At 42.9% G+C, this 20,622-nt stretch overlaps 1 protein-coding gene across 1 annotated transcript in view; it reads left to right on the plus strand.

Moving 5' to 3' along the window:
- TRPC5 (transient receptor potential cation channel subfamily C member 5) overlaps positions 1 to 20,622 on the plus strand; it is a 164,656-nt gene that overhangs the window by 98,577 nt on the left and 45,457 nt on the right. The window contains exons 4-5 of the mRNA XM_033137473.1: positions 12,154 to 12,490; positions 18,958 to 19,097. Coding sequence (XP_032993364.1) covers positions 12,154 to 12,490; positions 18,958 to 19,097 — 477 coding nt within the window. The remainder of the gene's footprint in view (positions 1 to 12,153; positions 12,491 to 18,957; positions 19,098 to 20,622) is intronic.

The raw sequence follows: 20,622 nt of genomic DNA on the forward strand, positions 1-20,622 counted from the left end.
CTCTACAAACTCTACTTCAAAGGCTTTGTCTTTCTAACTAACTCTGAGTTGTGGGAGGAGCCACCCCCATTTGCCCTCTGGCACAGAGGCACTCACTTTCTCACAGCTAATGACCAATCTTAAGCAGGCCATCACCGGGCTGGCTCCTGGCTTTCGTGTTAACATGCTAAATCCCATGTCTGGCACCCAGGAATTAGAAAGGGGTTCCAGGAATTGGAAGGGGAGCCTCAGCACCCCACAACCTCATAACAACATGATCTCTTGATCTTACGGACTTTAACTAGTGGAGGAAATAATTATGTGTTCACAGATGCACAACCAACTGATGAAACAAAAGGTTTTGTACTGTGCTGAAATTGCCTTATTTTTATCCACAACATGCATAAATATATCACAAGCAATTATGTCCCTCCCATCTTGTAAATAATTCATCAAATGCCCTTGGTATATTTGAAATTCATGGTGTGCATCCATCCTGCATAGGGACAGAGCTTCCAGGACCTGAAAGGCAGAGAGATAGTGAGCGTTTCATTTTGAATTTTGACATTTATAAACAATATTCTACCAAAATCACTGTAGGGCATATTGTAATATTTCCTGTATAATTAATTCTCTGCCAGTTGCATAAAAAGGCAATTTGCCTTCTATGATATATGGAAGCTTTTTTATTTAACGATAAGTATAAACATCTATAAATGCAATGCCTTTCCTTTCCCCTTCCTTGCAAGCTATCTTTTTACACCTGAGCTAAATAGTAGTATTAATGTATCACTTCGTAAAGGAGTTTATGACTTTGCAAAGTATATATAGATTTAATACTGTACTAAAAGATCACTGCGGGCAGCATGCCTTTGTTAGGAATAAAATGCTAAAGAGGAGAGACATCCCTTGCAGGGAGTACCGTATCTTCCGGCGTATAAGACGACTGGGTGTATAAGACGACCCCCAACTTTTCCAGTTAAAATATAGAGTTTGAGATATACTTGACCGCAGATTCTCCACCCGGCGTATAAGACAACCCCCAACTTTTCTAGTTAAAATACAGAGTTTGAGATATACTTGACCGTAGATTCTCCACCCGGCGTATAAGACGACCCCCGACTTTTGAGAAGATTTCCCTGGATTAAAAAGTAGTCTTATATGCCAGAATATACAGTATGTGTTGAGAAAGTCCTCTTCCCAGAGTGCTGCTTCCAGTCAGAGTATGTAATACTGAGTTAGATGGGCAATCTGGCCTGGTATGCTGTAGTTCAGTACTAGAGCATGTGCTCTGCATATATGACAGGAAAATTCAGGAAAGAAATATTTTTATGTAATGATCATAATAGAATCACAGATTTGCAAGATGCCACAAGGGTCATCTAGTCTAACCCCCTGCAATGGAGGAATCACAACTAAAGAATACAAGACAGATGGCCAGGTCTTTGCTTTAAAACATCCAATGAGGGAGAGTCCACCACTTTCCTAGGGAGTTTGTCCTGCTGCAATGATAATCCTAAATACAATTCCTTTGTGAGAAATCAAAATATGGGCTCCCAGACCTAGCCATGGCTGAATAGGAGCTCCAGGGCAGGCTTCAGCAGTGGGTCCTGCCATTGCACTGGGTCCTTGGCAGTTACCCATGGTTGCCATCTGCTGACAACAGGCTTGTTTGTAAATGCAAAAGCATTTATTAAAATAAGCTTCAGAATGATAGGTTTCATACACACACACACACACACACACACACACACACACAAATAATCAGTGAAAGTCCTTTCTTCTGCAGCCAAATTGGAATGATGATCAGGATCATTTGCAAATGACAAGGAGACACAACAATCTCGTGGCACTTCTCTTTAGGAAAAGGGTGAGCCAAGGAGACTGATTCATCAGAAGCCCATTAGGGATTTCGGTTACGATTCCTGGCTGCAGTGGTGGAGTTCTCATTGCTGCTGGGGTTTTTTTGTTTTGTAGTATGGGGTTGTTGTTGTTTTTGGTCATAATCCCCTGTTGCTTCCACACCCCACCACCCACACTGCCCTCTTGCAATGGCCATCAATCTGTCATTTCACAGTTATGATTCACCCATGCCCAAAATGAGACAGCATGGACTCCAGACATGGCGAGAACTGCTTACCCGTTTTCAGAGCCATGATATCATTAAGTGTTTTGTCCATGGGGGACAGAAAGGAGGAAGAAAACTAGGCTGCTGTCAACATGATTGCTGGCGTTAGTAATGGCAGGAAGGAAAGAGAAGAAGGTTGGATTTTATTATATTCACACACACACACACACACACACACACACACACGGAGAAGAGGGAGCAGACAGGGAGGAGGAGTGTCAGAAGCTGAAGAGGTAACAGGGGTTAGTGAGCAGGAAGAGGCTGTGGCAGAGTGGTCCCAGAAGCAGAAGCAGGGGGCGGGGGTCAAGAGGCAGTCTGCAGGCAGGTTGCTGAAGAATCCAGGGAGTCTTCCCTGCTGTGACCAGCTCCCCTTCCTCCAGTCTCCCAAATTACATAGAGGAATGAAGAGGGCTGAGCAAAGAGAGACAAGACAAAGGAGCCTCAGGTTGCTGGACCCAGGGGAGGAGTCTTAGAGGGCAGTGGGAAGGCAGTGACCCTCTGTCCTTGTAACTGCTTTATTGGGGCAATACTTGCTGGGAAGGGTCACTGTGACCACTAGAACTGAGCTGTTTTGTTTCTTTGAATATAGAGTTAACTTCACTGACATCAGGTGCCTTATTGTTTAATTTCTGACCTATGCCTGACTCCAGCTCCTGACAGAGAACCACTGCCAGTCAGTATAGGTAATATGAGATAGATGAACCAATAATCTGACTCACAATAAGGCATCTCCATATGTTCTTATGTTGTTCCTATAAAGTAGGACAAGATGGTAGAACAACTATTGGAAAAGGGGATTGGACTGGAAACTCTTTTCTCTTTGCATCAGTACTTGGAGTTTTCTACTTGTAATCCAAAATCCTCCATCTACCTCCTCAAGTCTACTGGGTCATTGCACTACATGCAATGACCAGGACTATTTTGAAACAGGGGTGCGGAAAGCTTGTGTGACCCTGTGACCCTGCTCCCACATTATTTCAGTCCGCAGGTTGGGAGATAATAATGTGATCCTCTCTAACCTCAGTTGTGTGTGTGTGTGTGTGTGTGTGTGTGTGTGTGTGTAGTGGTTAAGAGCGATAGACTCGTAATCTGGTGAACCGGATTCGCTGGGTGACCTTGGGCTAGTCACACTTCTCTGAAGTCTCTCAGCCCCACTCACCTCACAGAGTGTTTGTTGTGGGGGAGGAAGGGAAAGGAGAATGTTAGCCACTTTGAGACTCCTTTGGGTAGTGGAAAGCGGGATATCAAATCCAAACTCTTCTTCTCTTCTTCTACAAACACATATTGCTTTAGTTGTGAAGCACAAGTCTTCTTTTCCTCCCCACCTCCCACCACCACTGCATGTGCTACATCTTTTACTACATTCCTGCTGTTAGAGGCAAACAATAAACCAAAAAACCCCAGAATCTTTACATTAAAAATAATAGACCGAACTTGTGCAGTTTCACATTTTTAAAACTCCCTTCAATCCTAGCAACAGCATTACTACAGGAATAACATTGGGTTTGTTTACTTCTGTTGCCCTGATGCTAACCACATTTACTTGGGAATCAGCACCATTTTGTTGCAGAATAAGATAATAAAATGAGCGTCTGTAACCAGGCATGAGCCCAGCTGCTTATTCCCTAACTATAAAATGTTTTTAGAAATAGGAATAGGCCAGCTCCCAGTGAGCCTCAACAGGAAAGATGGAAGCGGAGCAGCACTCTCGAAACCCATGAAGATGCAGGCACAATGGAATCCAGAACTACCTGCCTCCCCCAACCTGGTGCCCTCTAGATGGCAGGGGTGGAGTTCTACAGCATCTCAAGGGCACCAGGTTGGGGGAAGGCACATACCCCTCACCTCATCTTCAGGATTCAGCTTTTTTCTCAGGTTCTCTGGGGAAGGACTGAATCTCAGGATCGGGTGCCATGAGGTTGTATCCAACAACGACCATACTCAAATTAGACTCATGAAATTAATGGACATGGCTAATTTAGGGACATCCATTTCAGTGGGTCTACTCCTAAGTATAATTTAGTATAATTCAAGTATAATTGAATGCAACCTGGGCTTTTACCACGTGGCTGGTAGCAATTTTACCATGCAGTCTTCCTGCCACTCTCCCTGCCCATCATGCTGCACCCTGAAACTGGGAGAAGCAGTATGTGGGGAGCAGGGAGAAGTCAGAAGCAAACTTCTACTGGGACAGGATATATGTCCATCAAGTCCATTATTGTCCACTCTGACAGCAGTTTTCCAGAGTCTCAGGTGCAGGTCTTTGCCATCACCTGCTCCCTCATCCTTTCAATTGGGGGTGACCTCCTGCCTACAAAGCATATTCCCTTCCTCTGAGCTACACTTCCTTATCAACTCTAGTTCATCACTGTGCATGTTAACACATACAGGTGCATGCACCCCGAAGCATCATTTTCAATGTACAAGAAAATAAGGGCCATTTCCTTGGTATATAGGAACAATTGGAGCACACGCATTAGTAGAACATGTTGTTCAAATTCAGATTGGGTCAGCCTCTCTTTCCTGTTGGAAGGCTAATGCATAAGAGGCTGCCTGCTGTGATTTGTGAGTCAGTTCCAAGAAAAGAGTGTTTTGAGAAAATATTACAGGAAACAACTAGGTATCGGGGCAGAAGTATTCAACGATGTTAGCCTCCATTTCATTTAAATAGCAAGCAAATTGGTTGTGCAGAGTTTTCAATAGCACTCGTGCTTCTTTGAGCAATGTTTTCAACTGTCATCTTCAGGAGTGAACAGCGCTGATTTTGTTGATTTTAATTTTTTTTTATTTTGGGGGGTAATTTGGTTAAAGAATAGAAGGAGAATTCCCTGGATGCTTAGATCCAAGTTTTGGAGCAGGCACTCTTTGGTGAGAGAGAGCACCTTAAGAGATTTAAAATCACAAAACATGCAAGAAAGTAAAGTGTGGAAATATAGGTTATTACACCTTTAAAATATCCTCTTCTAGGTTCTTTCCAAAGTTTCCCACTTTCCGTAGCACAGAAAGAGACCACACTTTTGGTAAGTTAAAAATGGTTTACTTACAAACTCTTCAAATGTCAGATTCATGTGCTTTTCCATACAGCACCAAGAAAAGACAGGCAGTACAACTTAGTTTCAAAAATGGTAAGAGCTTCTAAATTATGTGTATAGAAACACAAAGATGTCTTGCTAAAGCCATGCAGTCTGGTTCTTTGAGAAACCAGTCCAGACATCCATACTGGTTGGTTCACTTTGTGGAAAAGGGCTGTGGTAACCCTTCCTCCCAAGGCGAGGGTTTGTTAGCTACACAAACCTGACAAGATAGCTTACACTATGGTCTGAACACCGTGCATTAATTAGAGTTAAGCATGTTGGATAAATGAAGCTGGATATATCCCACATATTTTTGTTTTAAGCTTTAGGTCAGTACTCTGCCTTAGCTCTAAAGCTATGAAATCAGGGAAGTCTTTATGGTTTTCATTATTCTTTGCAGCCTTTCCTCCTCTGAGGAGCCATTTTCACACGTTACGAAACACTATGAGGCATGAAGGACTCTAAGGTAGATTAATACTTTCACAATTGATGTATGTAATGCATCCTGATGGCCAAAGGGGCACACAAAATATTTGACTTGTCTTGGAACACTTTGAGTAAGAGGAAAGGACCATTTATTACCCACAATTTCACTACCAGAACAGTGCATGGAAGGAAATGTTATAAGTTTCAGATAATGAGGAGATTTTGAATAATGAAGCTTTAGGCTTATCACTTTTTATTTCATTTTTAAAAGAAGTATGTACTGCCTCTAATTAAAATAATATCATGGGCAATGCACAATCAAACAATTTAATACAAAGCAACATTTCAAAGACAATTCAATGTACAGTAAAAACAACCCAATAAAAACAATATATAACATTTATGGTAGACAGGAAACATTCATTAGTATCAGTGGGCAGAGAAAGCTTAGGGATGAGCAAATCTGTAAATTTAGTTTTTTCTCAGTTTCTCTATTTTACAATATTATGTTCAGTTATCTACATTTCCACATCAGTTTGTGATTTTTTTTTAAAAAAGTCAAACAGTCCCCCTGAATAGTTCAATTAATAAAACCATTGCTCACATCCCCCCCCCCGACTTTTCCCAAGTCTAAAGTATGAAATTGCTGTCCTATATGCCAGGGGTGGCCAACTCCCAAGAGACTGGGATCTACTCACAGAGTTAAAAACTGGCAGTGATCTACCCCCTTTTGGGGGGTTCAGGTCAAAGTTGTTGAGTTTTTTTAAGGGAGGAGGTAAAATGTTGGGGTTTTTTTTAAGGGGAGCCACAATTGTTCAGCTTTTTTGAGGGGAGCCCGTGATCTACCAGTGATCTACCGCAAACGTCCAGTAATCTACTGATAGATCACGATCTACCTGTTGGACATGCCTGCTATATGCTATGCAGAACATATATCTATCTGCCAAAGTACAGTATACTGCATACCATCTATAAAACGTTTAGCTCCAAGATTCCAACAATATCACCAGCATACTGAAGAGTCTGCCAAATTGCCCTTCTTGAAAAGATATCTCAAAAACTAAAAGTATCTGAAGGGCAGGGCTCGAATGATCATTGGTTGTTGTTTTTCTGTATCGCATGGTTTTATTTCTTATATGAATATTGAGGTACACAGTCACTGTGCCAGCAGTATGTGCAAACATTTGGCTTAAAATCTAAGACCTTACAGAACCTTTATTCTTAATATTGATGGAGCTCAGAGGTGGAGAATACTTTCATTTTTATATAGCTTTATTATTTGTAATGGGGAGTTTTGTATGAGTTAATACATTATTGTGATGCACTGCAACTTTGAACTTTTGTTGTTCCAGGCTATGGTGCTTTATGGTTTACATTTTAAATTCTTTGCTTTCTTTCTCTTTGCACTTAAAAAAAGACCAATCAATTTTAAATTAAACTGCCTACCTCCTACAAAATCCTTAACCCCAAAATTCCAAAGGCATCATCAACATATGGAGGGTACCATTCTCTCAACTTCCTATTGACCACTCCCAGTGACTTCATATAGATGTTAAGCAGCATTGTGGATAAGTTGGTTACCTTCAGCACCCCACAGCATATCTGCCAAGGGATCATAAAAATCACCCATGGTTGCTCTCTGAAACCAGTCTTATAAGAAGGAGAGAAGGCACTGTAACACAGTGCTTCAGTCTCCCATCCCACAACAGGTGGTCCAGGAGGATACCATCAAAAGCTGATGAGAGAGCAAGAGTAACAGTTTTGAACTCCCCATGTCCCTCTCCCAGCAAAGGTCATCCATCAGCGCAACCAAGGCCCATCCCACCCCCAATCTGGGCATGAACCCAGAGAGAAATGGATCTCAATCAGAGACTGAAAACCCCTAGTCTGTAGGCCAAATTCAGCCTTCCAGGCATCTTGATTTGTCTTGCCCTGCCCTACCTAACTGCACCTATGATATAATACAATGTCAGGTGTGGGGCAGGTAAAGTCACGTCTGTAGGAGAACAATCAGGAATCTGAGAATGCACTGAATCCTTTCTCTTTTTTGAAGTATTTTTTATTATAAAGATTTCTTGATTTACAAAAGTATGTGCAAGGTCTCTCTCTCTCTCATATTTTTTACATGTATCATTTTTACAAATCGGTTTCATTTGTTGAGACATTGGGAATAAAAAAGGGGGAAAGAGGTGGACAGGGGTGGGAGGATGGGTGGGGGTGGGATCGGGTGACGATGTTTCTGTTTTGCTTAATATATGTAGGGTTTGATGTCACTGAATTCTAAACCTCCCTATTCCCAATGATTCCGTTGCTGTCACCCACCATGGCTTTGTTTGCTTTACCCATTGTGTTTTCATAGTTTATAGATCAGGGAAGTAAGACCCTGAGAAGTGTCGCAGTCTGCCAAATGATAAGCAATATATTGAGCTGCATATTACAAGGTCTGTGCCAAGACACCTGTGTTTGCAAAGATCTTCAGCAGCACCAGAAAATGCCTCCCCGCTTCCGTGATTTTTCAGCTCCCTTTAGCAGAGAATGTTCACTTATTCATAAACATTCCCTCACTCTCAGTTGCCCTCAATTTTATCAAAGTGATGTCATCACATGGCCAAATATGATAGGCTGTGTGGTGTTCTGCAGTTACCCTGAAGGAACACGTGGGAGGAAAACTAATTGCAATAATAAGTAGGAGAAACCATGACACCAAGCATGACTTTTAAAATCATGAATATTCACACAGAAGAAGGACATTACTTGCAGTGGGGTGGTACAAAGCCACCTACTAGACCAGTCTTCTTCTTCTTCTTCTTCTTCTTCTTCTTCTTCTTCTTCTTCTTCTTCTTTTCTTTTCTTTTCTTTTATTAAAGATTTTCTTGATTTACAAAAGTGTGTGCAATAACTCTCTCGTATTTTTTCCATGTAACATTTTTACAAATCAATTTTGGTTGTTGAGACATTAGGGAGAGAAGGGGGAAAGAGGTGGGTGGAACGGGGGAATGGGTGAGGTGGGGTGACAATGTTTCTATTTTCCTTAATATATGTAGGGTTTGGTGTCAGCAATGTTTGTGTAGGTTCTCTGTTGTTCGCTTGTGCTTCTTTGGCGGTGAGAGAGATCGGGGTTGGCGTAGGGTGTGATTGTTCATTTGTGGTTGGCTGTGGTGATCTTTGGTTTCCTGTGTGTGTGGGGTGGGTGGTACTAGACCAGTCTTACCCAAGTGAGTGCCTGCCATAAGTTTTGCTCAACTATTTCCATGCACTATAGCCAACATGGCCAATGACCAGGAATTATGGAGTCCACCCAGTCCTAACCACTTTGATTCTGAGTTCATATTTGCATAACCACAAAGGCATACACACAGATCTCACAATCCCTATAATGAACCTCTTTTTGTATGCACCTACATGCATATGCCAAGGAGGGGACCTGCTTTCTAATGAGCCCTATGGTGATCCTTCCATGTATGGTCATTGCATCTGCAGAAGGATGGATCATAGCCTAATGCTGGTGGTTTTCTGTTTTTCATTTGGGAAAAAGGGGATTAGGAATTTCTGGGTTACCAAAATTGTTGATTTCTACCCCAAATTCCTTTCAGTTAAACTATTGTGATGGACAGTGAAATATTATTTTCCTTATCCTTGATGTTTTTCTTTCCTTGTTGTAAAGTGTTGTTCAGGAAAATTAAAAAGATTGAAAGAAAGAGAGATACATTACAAAACTATTACTGGATTATGCACTTTAATATATTTTCCTTGATCTTGGTTCTTGAAATTGCAAGCATAAGAAAAGTGTTGTGAGGGGAGCTGAGTTTCCCTATAATTTTTTTGCCCAAAATGTCATGGCTTAACAGATTTGCCTAGCCTTCTAACTCTGCCTGATAATAAAGAAAAGATGGTGCTGGTAGCTGCTTTGATACAGGGTGAAAGTACATCATCTCCTCACTGCTGATTATTGAACATGTATAATTAATGCTTCGTAATTTCATTGTCGCTTAAAAGGAAAAGAAGAAAGGGCTAGGGATGCAAATGTAACTGTGTGGCTATAACAGAATGCAGTTTGCCCAAAGCATGATTGATGGAGGAAATATAAAATGAAGTATGCTCAGCATTTTTTAGTGCTTACGCTATGTCCTCCTTATTTCCTCTGCGCAAAACATTCAGCTTATAGTGAAGCCTGACCCATATGGCAGAATCATGTGGAGAATAATAGATGTGATGTTTGCAGTCATTCTTCCTTTTCCAGGGCAAATGAGGAAAAATTATAGAGCAGTATGAGAATCATGTTCGGAACTGACAGTGTCGGGAATGACACCCAAAGCATCAGCAGCACATTGGCTCATGATCACAAGAGAAGAGGCAGACACGCAGGGTAGTGGGGTGATGCCATAGTATTCTCAGGCCTGTGGCTCTGGGGCCAGTGCCAGGTTTTATCATTAACATGACATGCAAAGGCTTATTTCAAGAAAGAACTGCATGTGGGATGATAGGTTTGTCTGCAAAACACACCCCAACTCTCCAAAGCTCTTTCCCTATAACCCAAAGCCTTTGATGTGGAACAGAGCAAGCTGCCTCAGACTAAGTCAGACCACAGGTCCATCTAGCTTAGTATTGTATACGCTAACCAGCAGCAGCTCTCCAGGGTTTCTGAAATGGGACGCATCCAGCCCTACTTTGACACGCTGGGGATTGAACCTGGGACCTTCTGCCTGCAAGGACCACCTAGCTGTGGTCCTTCTTCAGATAGTGAAACACAGGAAGCTGCCTTGTACTGAGTCAGACCATTGGTCCATCTAGCTCAGTACTGCTTATTCTAACTGGCAGCCATTCTCCAGGGTTTCAGGCCTGGGTCTCTGGCAGTCCTACCTGGAAATGCCAGGGATTGAACCTGGGAGCTTTTACATGCAAAGCAGATGCTCTACCATTGAACTGCAAACCTTCCCCTAGTGCTCAGAGGAAACAATCTGCACATGCTCGTGTTCAGCCAGCCACATGAGAGGGCAGAAGCTTTCTCAGAACCCCACATAAGATCATAGAATTGTAGAGTTGGAAGGGACCGTGTGAGTTCAACCCCCTGCAATGCAGGAATCATTTGCCCAACATGAGGCTCAAACCCACAACCCTTGAGTTATGCTCTACCAACTGAGCTATCCCAGCAGTCTATGAGCGGAGTGTGGAGGAATATAAGAAGCCCCCTCCTACGGGCCCACTGTAGGTCAGGACCCCCCCCCCCCCGGCACTGTGTCAATGACTCTGAGATTCTTTAGTAGAAAAAGCAAAACTGGAAAAGCTTCTCATAAGGTTGAAATAACCCTGCTTAGGTTGCCTTTGTGCTGGCTTTCATTTTATGGTGATTTCATGCGCTCTCCCCCCCCCCTATTATTATGCCCTTTGGTTTAAAAACAATGTGTCATGATATTTAAATGAAAGCCTATTGCCAGTGACGGCCCAGAATCATGCAACTTAAGTCAATGGAGGATGTCATTTAATGACTAGAGAATAATCCAATTGCTTTCCTGCTGTGATGTGCATATTTAGTGACTACTGCTGTTCTTGGGGGTGGGGGGCATTATCACTGCTGCTCATGGCACCTTTTGGTACATTTTCTCACTAAGACTGAGATAAAAGTTTGATTAAAAGTTTAAGTAGCTATGGTTTGGTTTGGGGTTTTTCCCCCCTAATGGCTCTTCCTCTGGGTTATCACAAAGTAGAAAAGGAAGCAAAATCTTGAAAGGATTTCCTGCTTGAAATATGAACCCTCTTAAGTTTTAGTAGCAAAGCCAAGTCTGTAAAATGAAATCATTTCACTGAGGACAGCTGCAGGGAGAAGAATTGTAGAAGAGTCACATACATCTGCTGTTGCGGGTGACACAATCAAGGTGGCCACGTGTCCTGCTTTACAGAGTACAGTCCTCTATTTCAAGAGCTGTCAAGCTCAGTCCTATATTGGAAAAGGGCTCTTTGGTTCCAGGAAAAGAACACTAAGATGGGAAACCCAAACCTCTGAAGCTGCCCATCTGTAATTAGCACTTGGACAACAGACTGAGCAGGCACTCAGTAGGTCATCATGCCATCCATACTGGAAAAAGGGCAGTGGGGAGTTGGGGGGGGGAGAAGAAAACAATGCAGGCTGAAGTCTCTGCCTACATGGGCATCTGTGTTGAAAACACATCCAATACATGGAGGAGAGGGCTATCAATGGCTACTAGCCACAATGGCTATCCTTTGCTGCCACAGTTGGAGGAAGCAATGCTTCAGAGCACCAGTTGCTGGAAACCACAGAGTGCTCTTGTACTCATCATCCAGAAAATCTCTTCTTTCATTCTTGTGCTTATCCCTTGCTTTCCTTCTTTGGAATACAAAATAAAAAATAAAAAACCCTTCCAGTAGCTCATACCAAGAACAAACTTAGTTGGTCTCTAAGGTGCTACTGGAAGGGTTTTTTTTTACTTTTTATTTTGTTTTGACTATGGCAGACTTACCTGTAACTGCCTCTTTGCAATGTTTCTGTCTCAGATTCTCCCTTTCTCTCTCCTCTTTCTTTGTCTCCAGTTTGTTGCCCAGCCCAACTGCCAGCAGCTGCTAGCGACGCTTTGGTATGATGGCTTTCCCGGATGGCGGCGAAAGCATTGGGTGGTCAAGCTCTTGACATGCATCACCATTGGACTGCTGTTTCCCGTGCTTTCTGTGGCCTACTTGATTGCCCCTAAGAGCAGGCTGGGACTGTTCATCAAAAAGCCATTTATAAAGTTTATCTGCCACACTGGCTCCTACCTTACCTTTCTCTTCATGCTCCTACTGGCATCGCAGCACATTGTCAGGACTGACCTCCACATGCAGGGACCTCCTCCAACCATCGTTGAATGGATGATCCTCCCCTGGGTTCTAGGTAAACCACTGAATGTAAAAGCATGTGAGGGTTGATGGGATTTGCATGCAGATTAATTTGGTTTGGTGTACTGTTTCCATGCAAATAGGTGTATCACAATAATTTCCAAATCAGTAGCTGTTGTCTCTTCTGCAGGTGAAAAATGGTCAAATAGTCTCCTGGATTTAGCCTTTCCCCCCTGTTTTTGCTACCAGTTTGGGATGGGGCTAAGGGAAGAAGATAGGTATAATTTCTTTTCTTTTCTTTTCCTCATTAGTTTGTGCTTCTGATTAGGGTTAGCCAGATGGTACAAGTGAGTAAAAATATTTATAGGGGCAGCAGTGAAATGGTGTACACTACAGTTTGTGAGGCACACTCTGCACTGTCACACTTTGGGGAAGCACTGTGACAGAGCACTTGTTTCACATTCAAAAGGTCCCTGGTCCATTCCCTCACAGCTAATAACAGTGGGTAATGAGTAAGATCTCTGGAGAGCTTCTGCCAGTCAGAGGAGCCAATGCTGGGCTAGATAGCTTATACATGAAGGGAGGATTTAACAGTGAAGTCTCTAGGTGCAACAGAATGCCCTAGATCAAACCTGTCTTTGATTTCTGAGCCTGAACACATGGCTTGCAAGACAAGAGAAAATAGCTATTTACAATCTATGAATTATTTAGCTTGTTCTCTATGTTTATTCAAATGTTATTCTCAATATTATATTTTTTGTCAGGAGTGGGGAATTTGTGGCACTCTAGATGTTGCTGAAATACATCTCCCATCATCCTTGACAACTGTCTAATAACACCTAGAAAACTATTGGAGTCTGCAGATTTTTAGACTGCCACCAGCCCCCTAAGTAAAATTCTGTATTTGGGAATGGAAATGAACTAAGGTATTTTGAACCTGGGATGGGAAACCTGCAGCCCTCCAAATGTTGCTGGGCAATCCCCCTCAGTCCTAAGCTATTGACCAGGCTAGCTGGGACTGATGGCAGCTGGAGCTCCTGCTTTAAGCCAGTGCCATTGGCTCCCCATCCCTTCTTTAGGCAAACAGATACTGGTGGGTGTGAGCAGGCTTCTTGGCTGGGTCCAAGCCAAGGCCAGAGCGCATGGTGTGAGCCAATGGCACTGGCTTAAAGCAGGAGCCCCACGGCCAAGCTGCCTCCTTGCCTCTCAACTCCGTGCAGCCCAAGGTGGCGGCAAGGGCAGCAGCAGCTTGGGCCTGGCTTTTCCTTGCCTTGCCTCCTCCAGATACTGAACCTCCGCTCGGGACCCAGACTCCCAACCTCACTGCCTCAGGAGCCCCCATGCTGACCCCCATCTTGCCTCACAATTTCCCCTGCGACTATTATGTGGGAAATGCCCTGGGACCGATTTTAGGGTCTGAAAAGGGGGTGAATGACTATTACACGGTGGCAACCAGTATGCGGTGAAATACGGTTGAGACATTTGCACAGGTGCTGTTTCCAAGAGCTGCACCTAGAAAAACCAGCTACAAAGAGCATGAGAGCCATGCTGGATTGGCACAGTGGCATTCTGCTCTCACAACACCCATCCAGATGCCTAAGAGAAGCCTAAGAGAATCCTGCAAACAGACTGTAGGGGGACGTTTACTCCCCTTTGTCTCAAGCTTTCCCTGTAGGAGATTTTTTTCCCTACAGGTGCATCCTTTGAAAACAGCCCCTCTGCAGATGGATGGAGGCCATCATGCTCACTTAAAATAACTCATCATAATAATTCTGGCAAAGGTCAAATAATGGAATGATAATGGATGTTGTTTTAACTAAAGCTCTCAAAAACATTTTACTGGGTGAGCTGGATGATTCATGTGGGCAAAGTGTGCTTTTTTTGTTTTTCCTTTTCTCCCAGTGATTTTTCTTATGTCCACTTCAACCTGTACGCAGCACTAGTCAAATGTTAAGAGTGAAAAGCTAAGCTTTCTCAGGTATGAAGTGCTAGACATTGTCTCTTTTTGCCCTGCTGTTCTATATAAGGGGATTAGCTTAATTACGATGGGCCTGGCAAATAAGCATGCTTCCATAAACACACATATTTCTTCCCCTCTTTCAGGTTAAGCTGCCCTGACCTCAAAGCAGCTGTGAGCATATAGGAGAACTCAAGCTATGAGGAAAACATATCCAGTCATTAGCTCCCGGACTATTAGCATCATGGATGATTAGCAAGCTTTCAGCCTAAGAAAGAATGCTCCCCCAGCATTATTAGAATGTTCCAGCAGCGACATTTTTATTTGGTGGACGTAACAACCAACCACTTATGGATTTCTAGCTTATTTCATGCACTTCATGAACCCTTACACAGGAAACACAGAGGGTCACTAGACATTTTGACAGATTTAGTCTCCTTGACTGCTACACTAAACTACATCAGTGAAGAAAATGTACTGTAGATTGTGACTGCAATTTGTGCAGATTGTAGATTGTGACTGTTGCTATAAGCCATTGTCTGTTATGACAGGGACAAGCCTAGCCTTACCATGGCTGCAAAAAGAAGTTAAGAATGCCTCTTAGTCTCTACTTCTGCTATGAAAGAAGCTGCCTGTGAATAAGAGTCAGGCTATCAGGAGCTTGTGAACAGGACTGGTAAACAGGGGTGTTTGCAAGGGCATTTAGTAGCAGAGTTGGAGAGGGGAGGCCCCAAGTGCTGCATCATGGTGTGCATAGGAACAAGAGGCATGAACGGTGAGGGAGCTGCTGCAGTGACCTGCAGCACCTGTGCCATGTTTGTTTTCTTGCCTGAGCATGTACGAAGCTACACCTGCTTCAAATGTAAGTTGGTTGCCTGATCAGCTATAGAGGAAACTACAAGGGGAACAACTATCTTGAACCTGATCCTTACCAGTAGGGCAGAATTGGTTTATGAGGTAGAAGAGTCTGAAACCCAAGCCCTTTGACGAAAAGTTGAGGGAGTTGGGTATGGAGAGAGGTGATATGATAGGCATCTTCAACAAGCTAAAGGGCTGCCACATGGAAGATGAAGCAAGTTTGTTTTACGCAGCTCCAGAGGGTAGGACTTGAACCAATGGATTCAGATTACAAAATAGTAGATTTGGATTAAACATTAGGAAGAACTTTCTAATGTTAAGAGCTGTTCAACCATGGAATGGACTGCTTCTGAAGGTGCTGGGATTGCCTTCCTTGCAGGTTTTAAAACAGATGTTGGATGACCATCTGTCCGGGATTCTTTGGCTGTGAATCATGCATTGCAGGGGGTTGGACTAGACCAGGGTGGCTAACTCCCAAGAGACTGTGATCTACTCAGAGAATTAAAAACTGGCAGTGTGATCCACCACCTTTTGGGGGGTTCAGGTCAAAGTTGTTTAGCTTTTCTTAGGGAGGAGGAAAGCCCCAATTTTTGATAATTCAAGCCTAAGTTCAAGGGAGAAAGGGGAACACATACTCACCAACAGATCACTGGGGAAACAAACAGCCTCACTGAGTAAACTCCGTCTTCCATTCTGCAGATCGTGCAACAATGAAGGGCAGGATGAGTGGGCGGGGCCGATTCTTTTTTTTACCAATGCTAAGGAAATGGACCCAGCGATCAACCGCGATCTACCAAAACCTCCCGGGGAATCTACCAGTAGATTGCGATCGACCTGATGGACATCCCTGGACTAGACGACCCTTGGAGTCCCTCTAAGAGTCATCTAGTCCAATGCATTTGATGCATTATTTTTAAAACAGAGTTTTCCAGCTAAGTTGCATACAGAGTAGACCCACTGAAAGTAATGTATCTAAGTTAGACATGTCCATCAATTTCAGTGGATCTACTCTAAATAGGACTGATGTTGGCTGCTACCCAGAGTAATAGTATCACATCATCACTCAGATTTAGTGATGCAGCCAATCAGATATAGCCAAGTGATGGCACTACAAAGCCAGTTCAGAGTGAATACAAAACTTCACTCTGAATGGGAGAACACCTTCTCTCTGTGTCAAAGCCTAGCTGAAATTATGAATAAAAAGACAGGTTGATTAAAAGAAAAAGAAAAATCATCCCATTGCAGCTTTGCATTGTATTCTTACAGCTTAGCTGCACAGCTTCTAAAAACAGAGCTGAGAGTGATTATCTGAGCTGAAACACCAGAACAGCGGGAACTAAAAGAACGTGCTCTCAGCACATGCCTGCAAGCAGGCTCCTAACTAGGTAGTATTTGTTAATGCCCCACTCTCTGTCTCTGCCTTTGAGTTTAAATTGTGCAAAACACCTCTGCGGAAACAAAGGGGATTTCAGGGGAACTAACAAGCAAAGGATGAATTGGTTTTAAATAAAATGATGGTGCTTCTTTTGTTTCTTGTGTCTTTGTGCTACTGCAATCTTGTCTTTAACAGTCGGAATAAATATAAAAATTAAAAAATTGTCCATTAGCACCTTAGAGACCAACTAAGTTTGTTCATGCACACAAAACTTATACCCAGGTCAAACTTAGCTGGTCTGTAAGCTGCTACTGGACAGTTTTTTAATTTTTATATTTATTTTGACTGCATCAGACCAACACGGCTGCCTACCTGAATCTTGTCTTTAACAGGTTGTGTTTGTCTCTAAAAAGCAAAGATATAGTGGGGCTATTGGTTAAACTGCGAAGGGAAGGCATTGTTTCATTGCCAAAAAAAATAATGTATTTCCTTCTTTAAAAGGGGGGAGGGGGAGAAAATATGAAATGCCTCCTCTTAAAAAGGGAGGGAGACAAACGGAAAGAACAGTCACGTTCCATGCAGACGGCATGGCAGTAACTATAGTAACAATTCTAACAATGATTACTTGCAGTGAATGTAACATATGGGGTTCTTCATCAGAATCCACTCCACTGATTTGTTTGAACAGGCAAAAAAGAAGACAACGAAGAAGAAGATTTTGGTAGAAAAATAAAACATTCCTTAACCAGCCTCAGCATGATGATGATACTGAAATCACAGTTCAAAAGAAACTGAAAGATAAGATTTTGTTAAGTTTTCATGAGGCCAGGATGCATCCAAAGAAGTTTCATTAGTACAAGGATCTACATTTGCACAATGGACCTTCCCACCTCCCTCTACCCCACCACATGCTCCCCCAACCCTCTGGAGCAGATCTGTAGAGGGCAAGGGGTGCACAGAGGGAGGAGAGAGTGGAAAGTTCCACTGGGCAAGCAGAAATCATTGCACAAATGGAACAAGTGCAATGGATGCCACTCATTGATTCAACTCTCTCTTCCCCTGTTGTTTAGTGACCATAAGGAAATGGAAGTGTCCAACATGACTGGTTGTCTTTTCTTTTCTTTTTGTTTCATTTCGTTTTGTTTCACTTGTATTCTTGTTCGTTGTTTTTTCTTGCTGGGTGACTTGATAGAAGTCACCCACTCAGTAGGTAGAATTGATATTATATTTTAATAAAGCTCAATTAATGCATATACAGGCCTTTCAGTGATAGGATAAAAAACAATAAACTGGTATTGGTGCAGCATGTTATCCCCATTTTGGGTCTTCAAATTTTAGGCAGAATCAATGTTTGGAGGGTGAGCAGACCATTTAGGAACATAGGAGGGTGCCTATTTGGTCTATCCAGGCTGGGGACATTCCCAGTCCTTCCCAGAGATACCAGGAATTGAACCACGGACCTCCTGCATGCAAAGCAGATGCTCTACAGAGCTATATAATAATTTGCACAAAAAATGTTAATGCATGGAAGTCAGGGAGACAGATGAGTACAGTCCCAGTCTCCCCCTTTGCATTGACTCTGCATGGAATTTGATGGGGCTGCAAAGGGATATAAATGGACACACAGATATGGATAATGTATAAAGCTACCTTACACAGAGTTGGCTCACTGAACTGACCCATCTCACCATCCACTGTCCCTCTTTAACTGGCAGAAGCTCTTCAGGGTCTCAGCTTGGCAGAGGTTTTACCAAGGGAAGGGACAATGACTCAGTTGCAGAAACCGAGCACCAAAGACTCACTTCAGCATGGTCCACTGTCACGTCTCCACTGCGCAGCCTGAATGCCAAAATGGGGAAATCAAAAGCCACTATTATATGCTCGGGTCAAGAAGAGTGGCATGAACAGTCTCTAATAACTTAGGAAAGAGACTGTTTCTAATAAAAAAAAGGAAAGACACACTTTCCCCCCAAATAGCTTTTTTCAAAGTTAAACTGAATTTTCTCAAAGCAAACTGCACTTGCTGCACTTCCATCTTAATATAAAAATGGTTAAATGTACACTTCATCCAGGGGCTTTTAAGCCTTTTCCATTTGAAGCGGCGGCTCAGCTACTTACGACTGTACTAGTCCTTCCACATCAAGCCATATTTCACATCCTGTCAGAGCAGACTACATCATTATGTTTTTTCAGAAACAAAGGAGTGGCAAGAGGGGATGGCGGAATCTTGCTTCTGAGCAACCGTTTTTAAATAGTGTTTTCATAACATCCTGTTTACTCTGCTTTGGTGGCCAGTGAACGTGTCTCATGGAAATGAACTCTCTTTCCTTAGGTTTCATCTGGGGCGAAATCAAAGAAATGTGGGACGGAGGCTTCAATGAGTATGTGCACGACTGGTGGAACCTGATGGATTTTGCAATGAACTCTCTCTACCTGGCAACGATCTCTCTGAAAATTGTTGCATATGTCAAGGTATCATTACCATGGAGCATGTGTGTGCACTTGTTAGCACTGGGGTGGCTAACCTGTGACCTGCAAGTCATATTTATGCTCATAAGGTGTTTTTTTTGTAGCTCCCCCATGGCCTCCCCCCATTTGTCATTTTAAAATTAAAATCACTCAAAAAACAAAACAAAACCCCAAACACTTACCGGTACTTGGAAAATAACAGTACATGTTTTTACTGACCACTTCCATGTGTAAGTAAATGCCAAAAGTGTCTTGTGATCCCCTCCAAATCTTTTTTTTTAACCATCCACTTTGGCAAGTCTTGACATTGGGCCCAAAAACAGGTTAGTCACTCCTGCTTTAGTGTCAGGCTTCTCCAAGATAATGGATTTCTTTTTCTCTCTCCTTGCCTTCCAAAACGTCTAACACATCAAATTCTCTGTGAATTCTATGATTCTATGGTTACATTACAATTTGTGGGTATGAACAAGTTCAGGCATTTCCTGTTTGCATATCTGGAGTCTTGGGGGTGTCTGCTTCTTCACCTTTTGAACTTTTTGACACAGACTCACCTCCCCCCCCCTTGTTGGCCTCATTCGTGGTTCTTAGCATCTCGTCTGCACTAGCACTAACCACATCAAGCTCTTAACCAGGGTTTGCAAACTCAGTTCAAATAAATGCTGATTTCAAATCCTGATTAGTAGTGGAATCCTATACATGTATGCTCAGAAGTAATCCTGATTTCTGTGGGACTTACTCTCAGATGTATAGTATTGTGGTCTGCAATGTAAACTTGGTCACCATCAAATGCAGCTGTAAATGATAAACTATGGCTAGGGTGGACTTGGAAAGTGAGGATGAATGAGTAACCAGTTCCTGATCCGACACCCACTTTGCAAACCATGGTTTTCAAGAAGCCAGAGTTACACACATCAGAAATGTATCTTGCTTGTGCACCAGGTGCCCAAATAAGGATTTTTCTTCTATCCCAAGCAGCTGTGTCACTCTCTACATGTATTGATGATGGATGGTGCAAGGTGGGCAGTGGTACAACTGCATTTTAACATCAGGGGTTTGCAGCACCAAGAGATCAAAGGCAACAAAAGAAAGAGGGGAGATCTGAAACCATGCAAGTCAACATTTATTAGATAATTGTGGAGTTTGAGCACCAACCTCTCTTCAAAAGTCAAGGCAGTGCTCATCTTACCTCCTATCAGTGGCATCTCTGCACATTTCTAGGAGGGAGAGGGAGAGGGGAAGGGGCATGTTGGCTGGGAGGGTGAAAACACACCAGCAGGGTTGGCTCCACCTGCACATTAGCACCATACCAACCATCCCACCACTTATCCCTCCTGGTCAGGTGTCATGACACCAGTGATGGAAATCAAGTAAGCACAGCCACTCTTCCATACTGACCTCTACTGTACATTTCCGTGCTCACGGGTTACTTAAATTCATGAGTTACATGTGCTACCCTGGAGGTGTGACATTGGCATCTTTTATGTGGAACCTATTGCTTTGCAGAGGGTTGGACTAGACGACCCATCTT

This window comes from Lacerta agilis, chromosome Z (genome assembly GCF_009819535.1).
Source record: "Lacerta agilis isolate rLacAgi1 chromosome Z, rLacAgi1.pri, whole genome shotgun sequence".
NCBI classification, from domain to species: Eukaryota; Metazoa; Chordata; class Lepidosauria; order Squamata; family Lacertidae; genus Lacerta; species Lacerta agilis.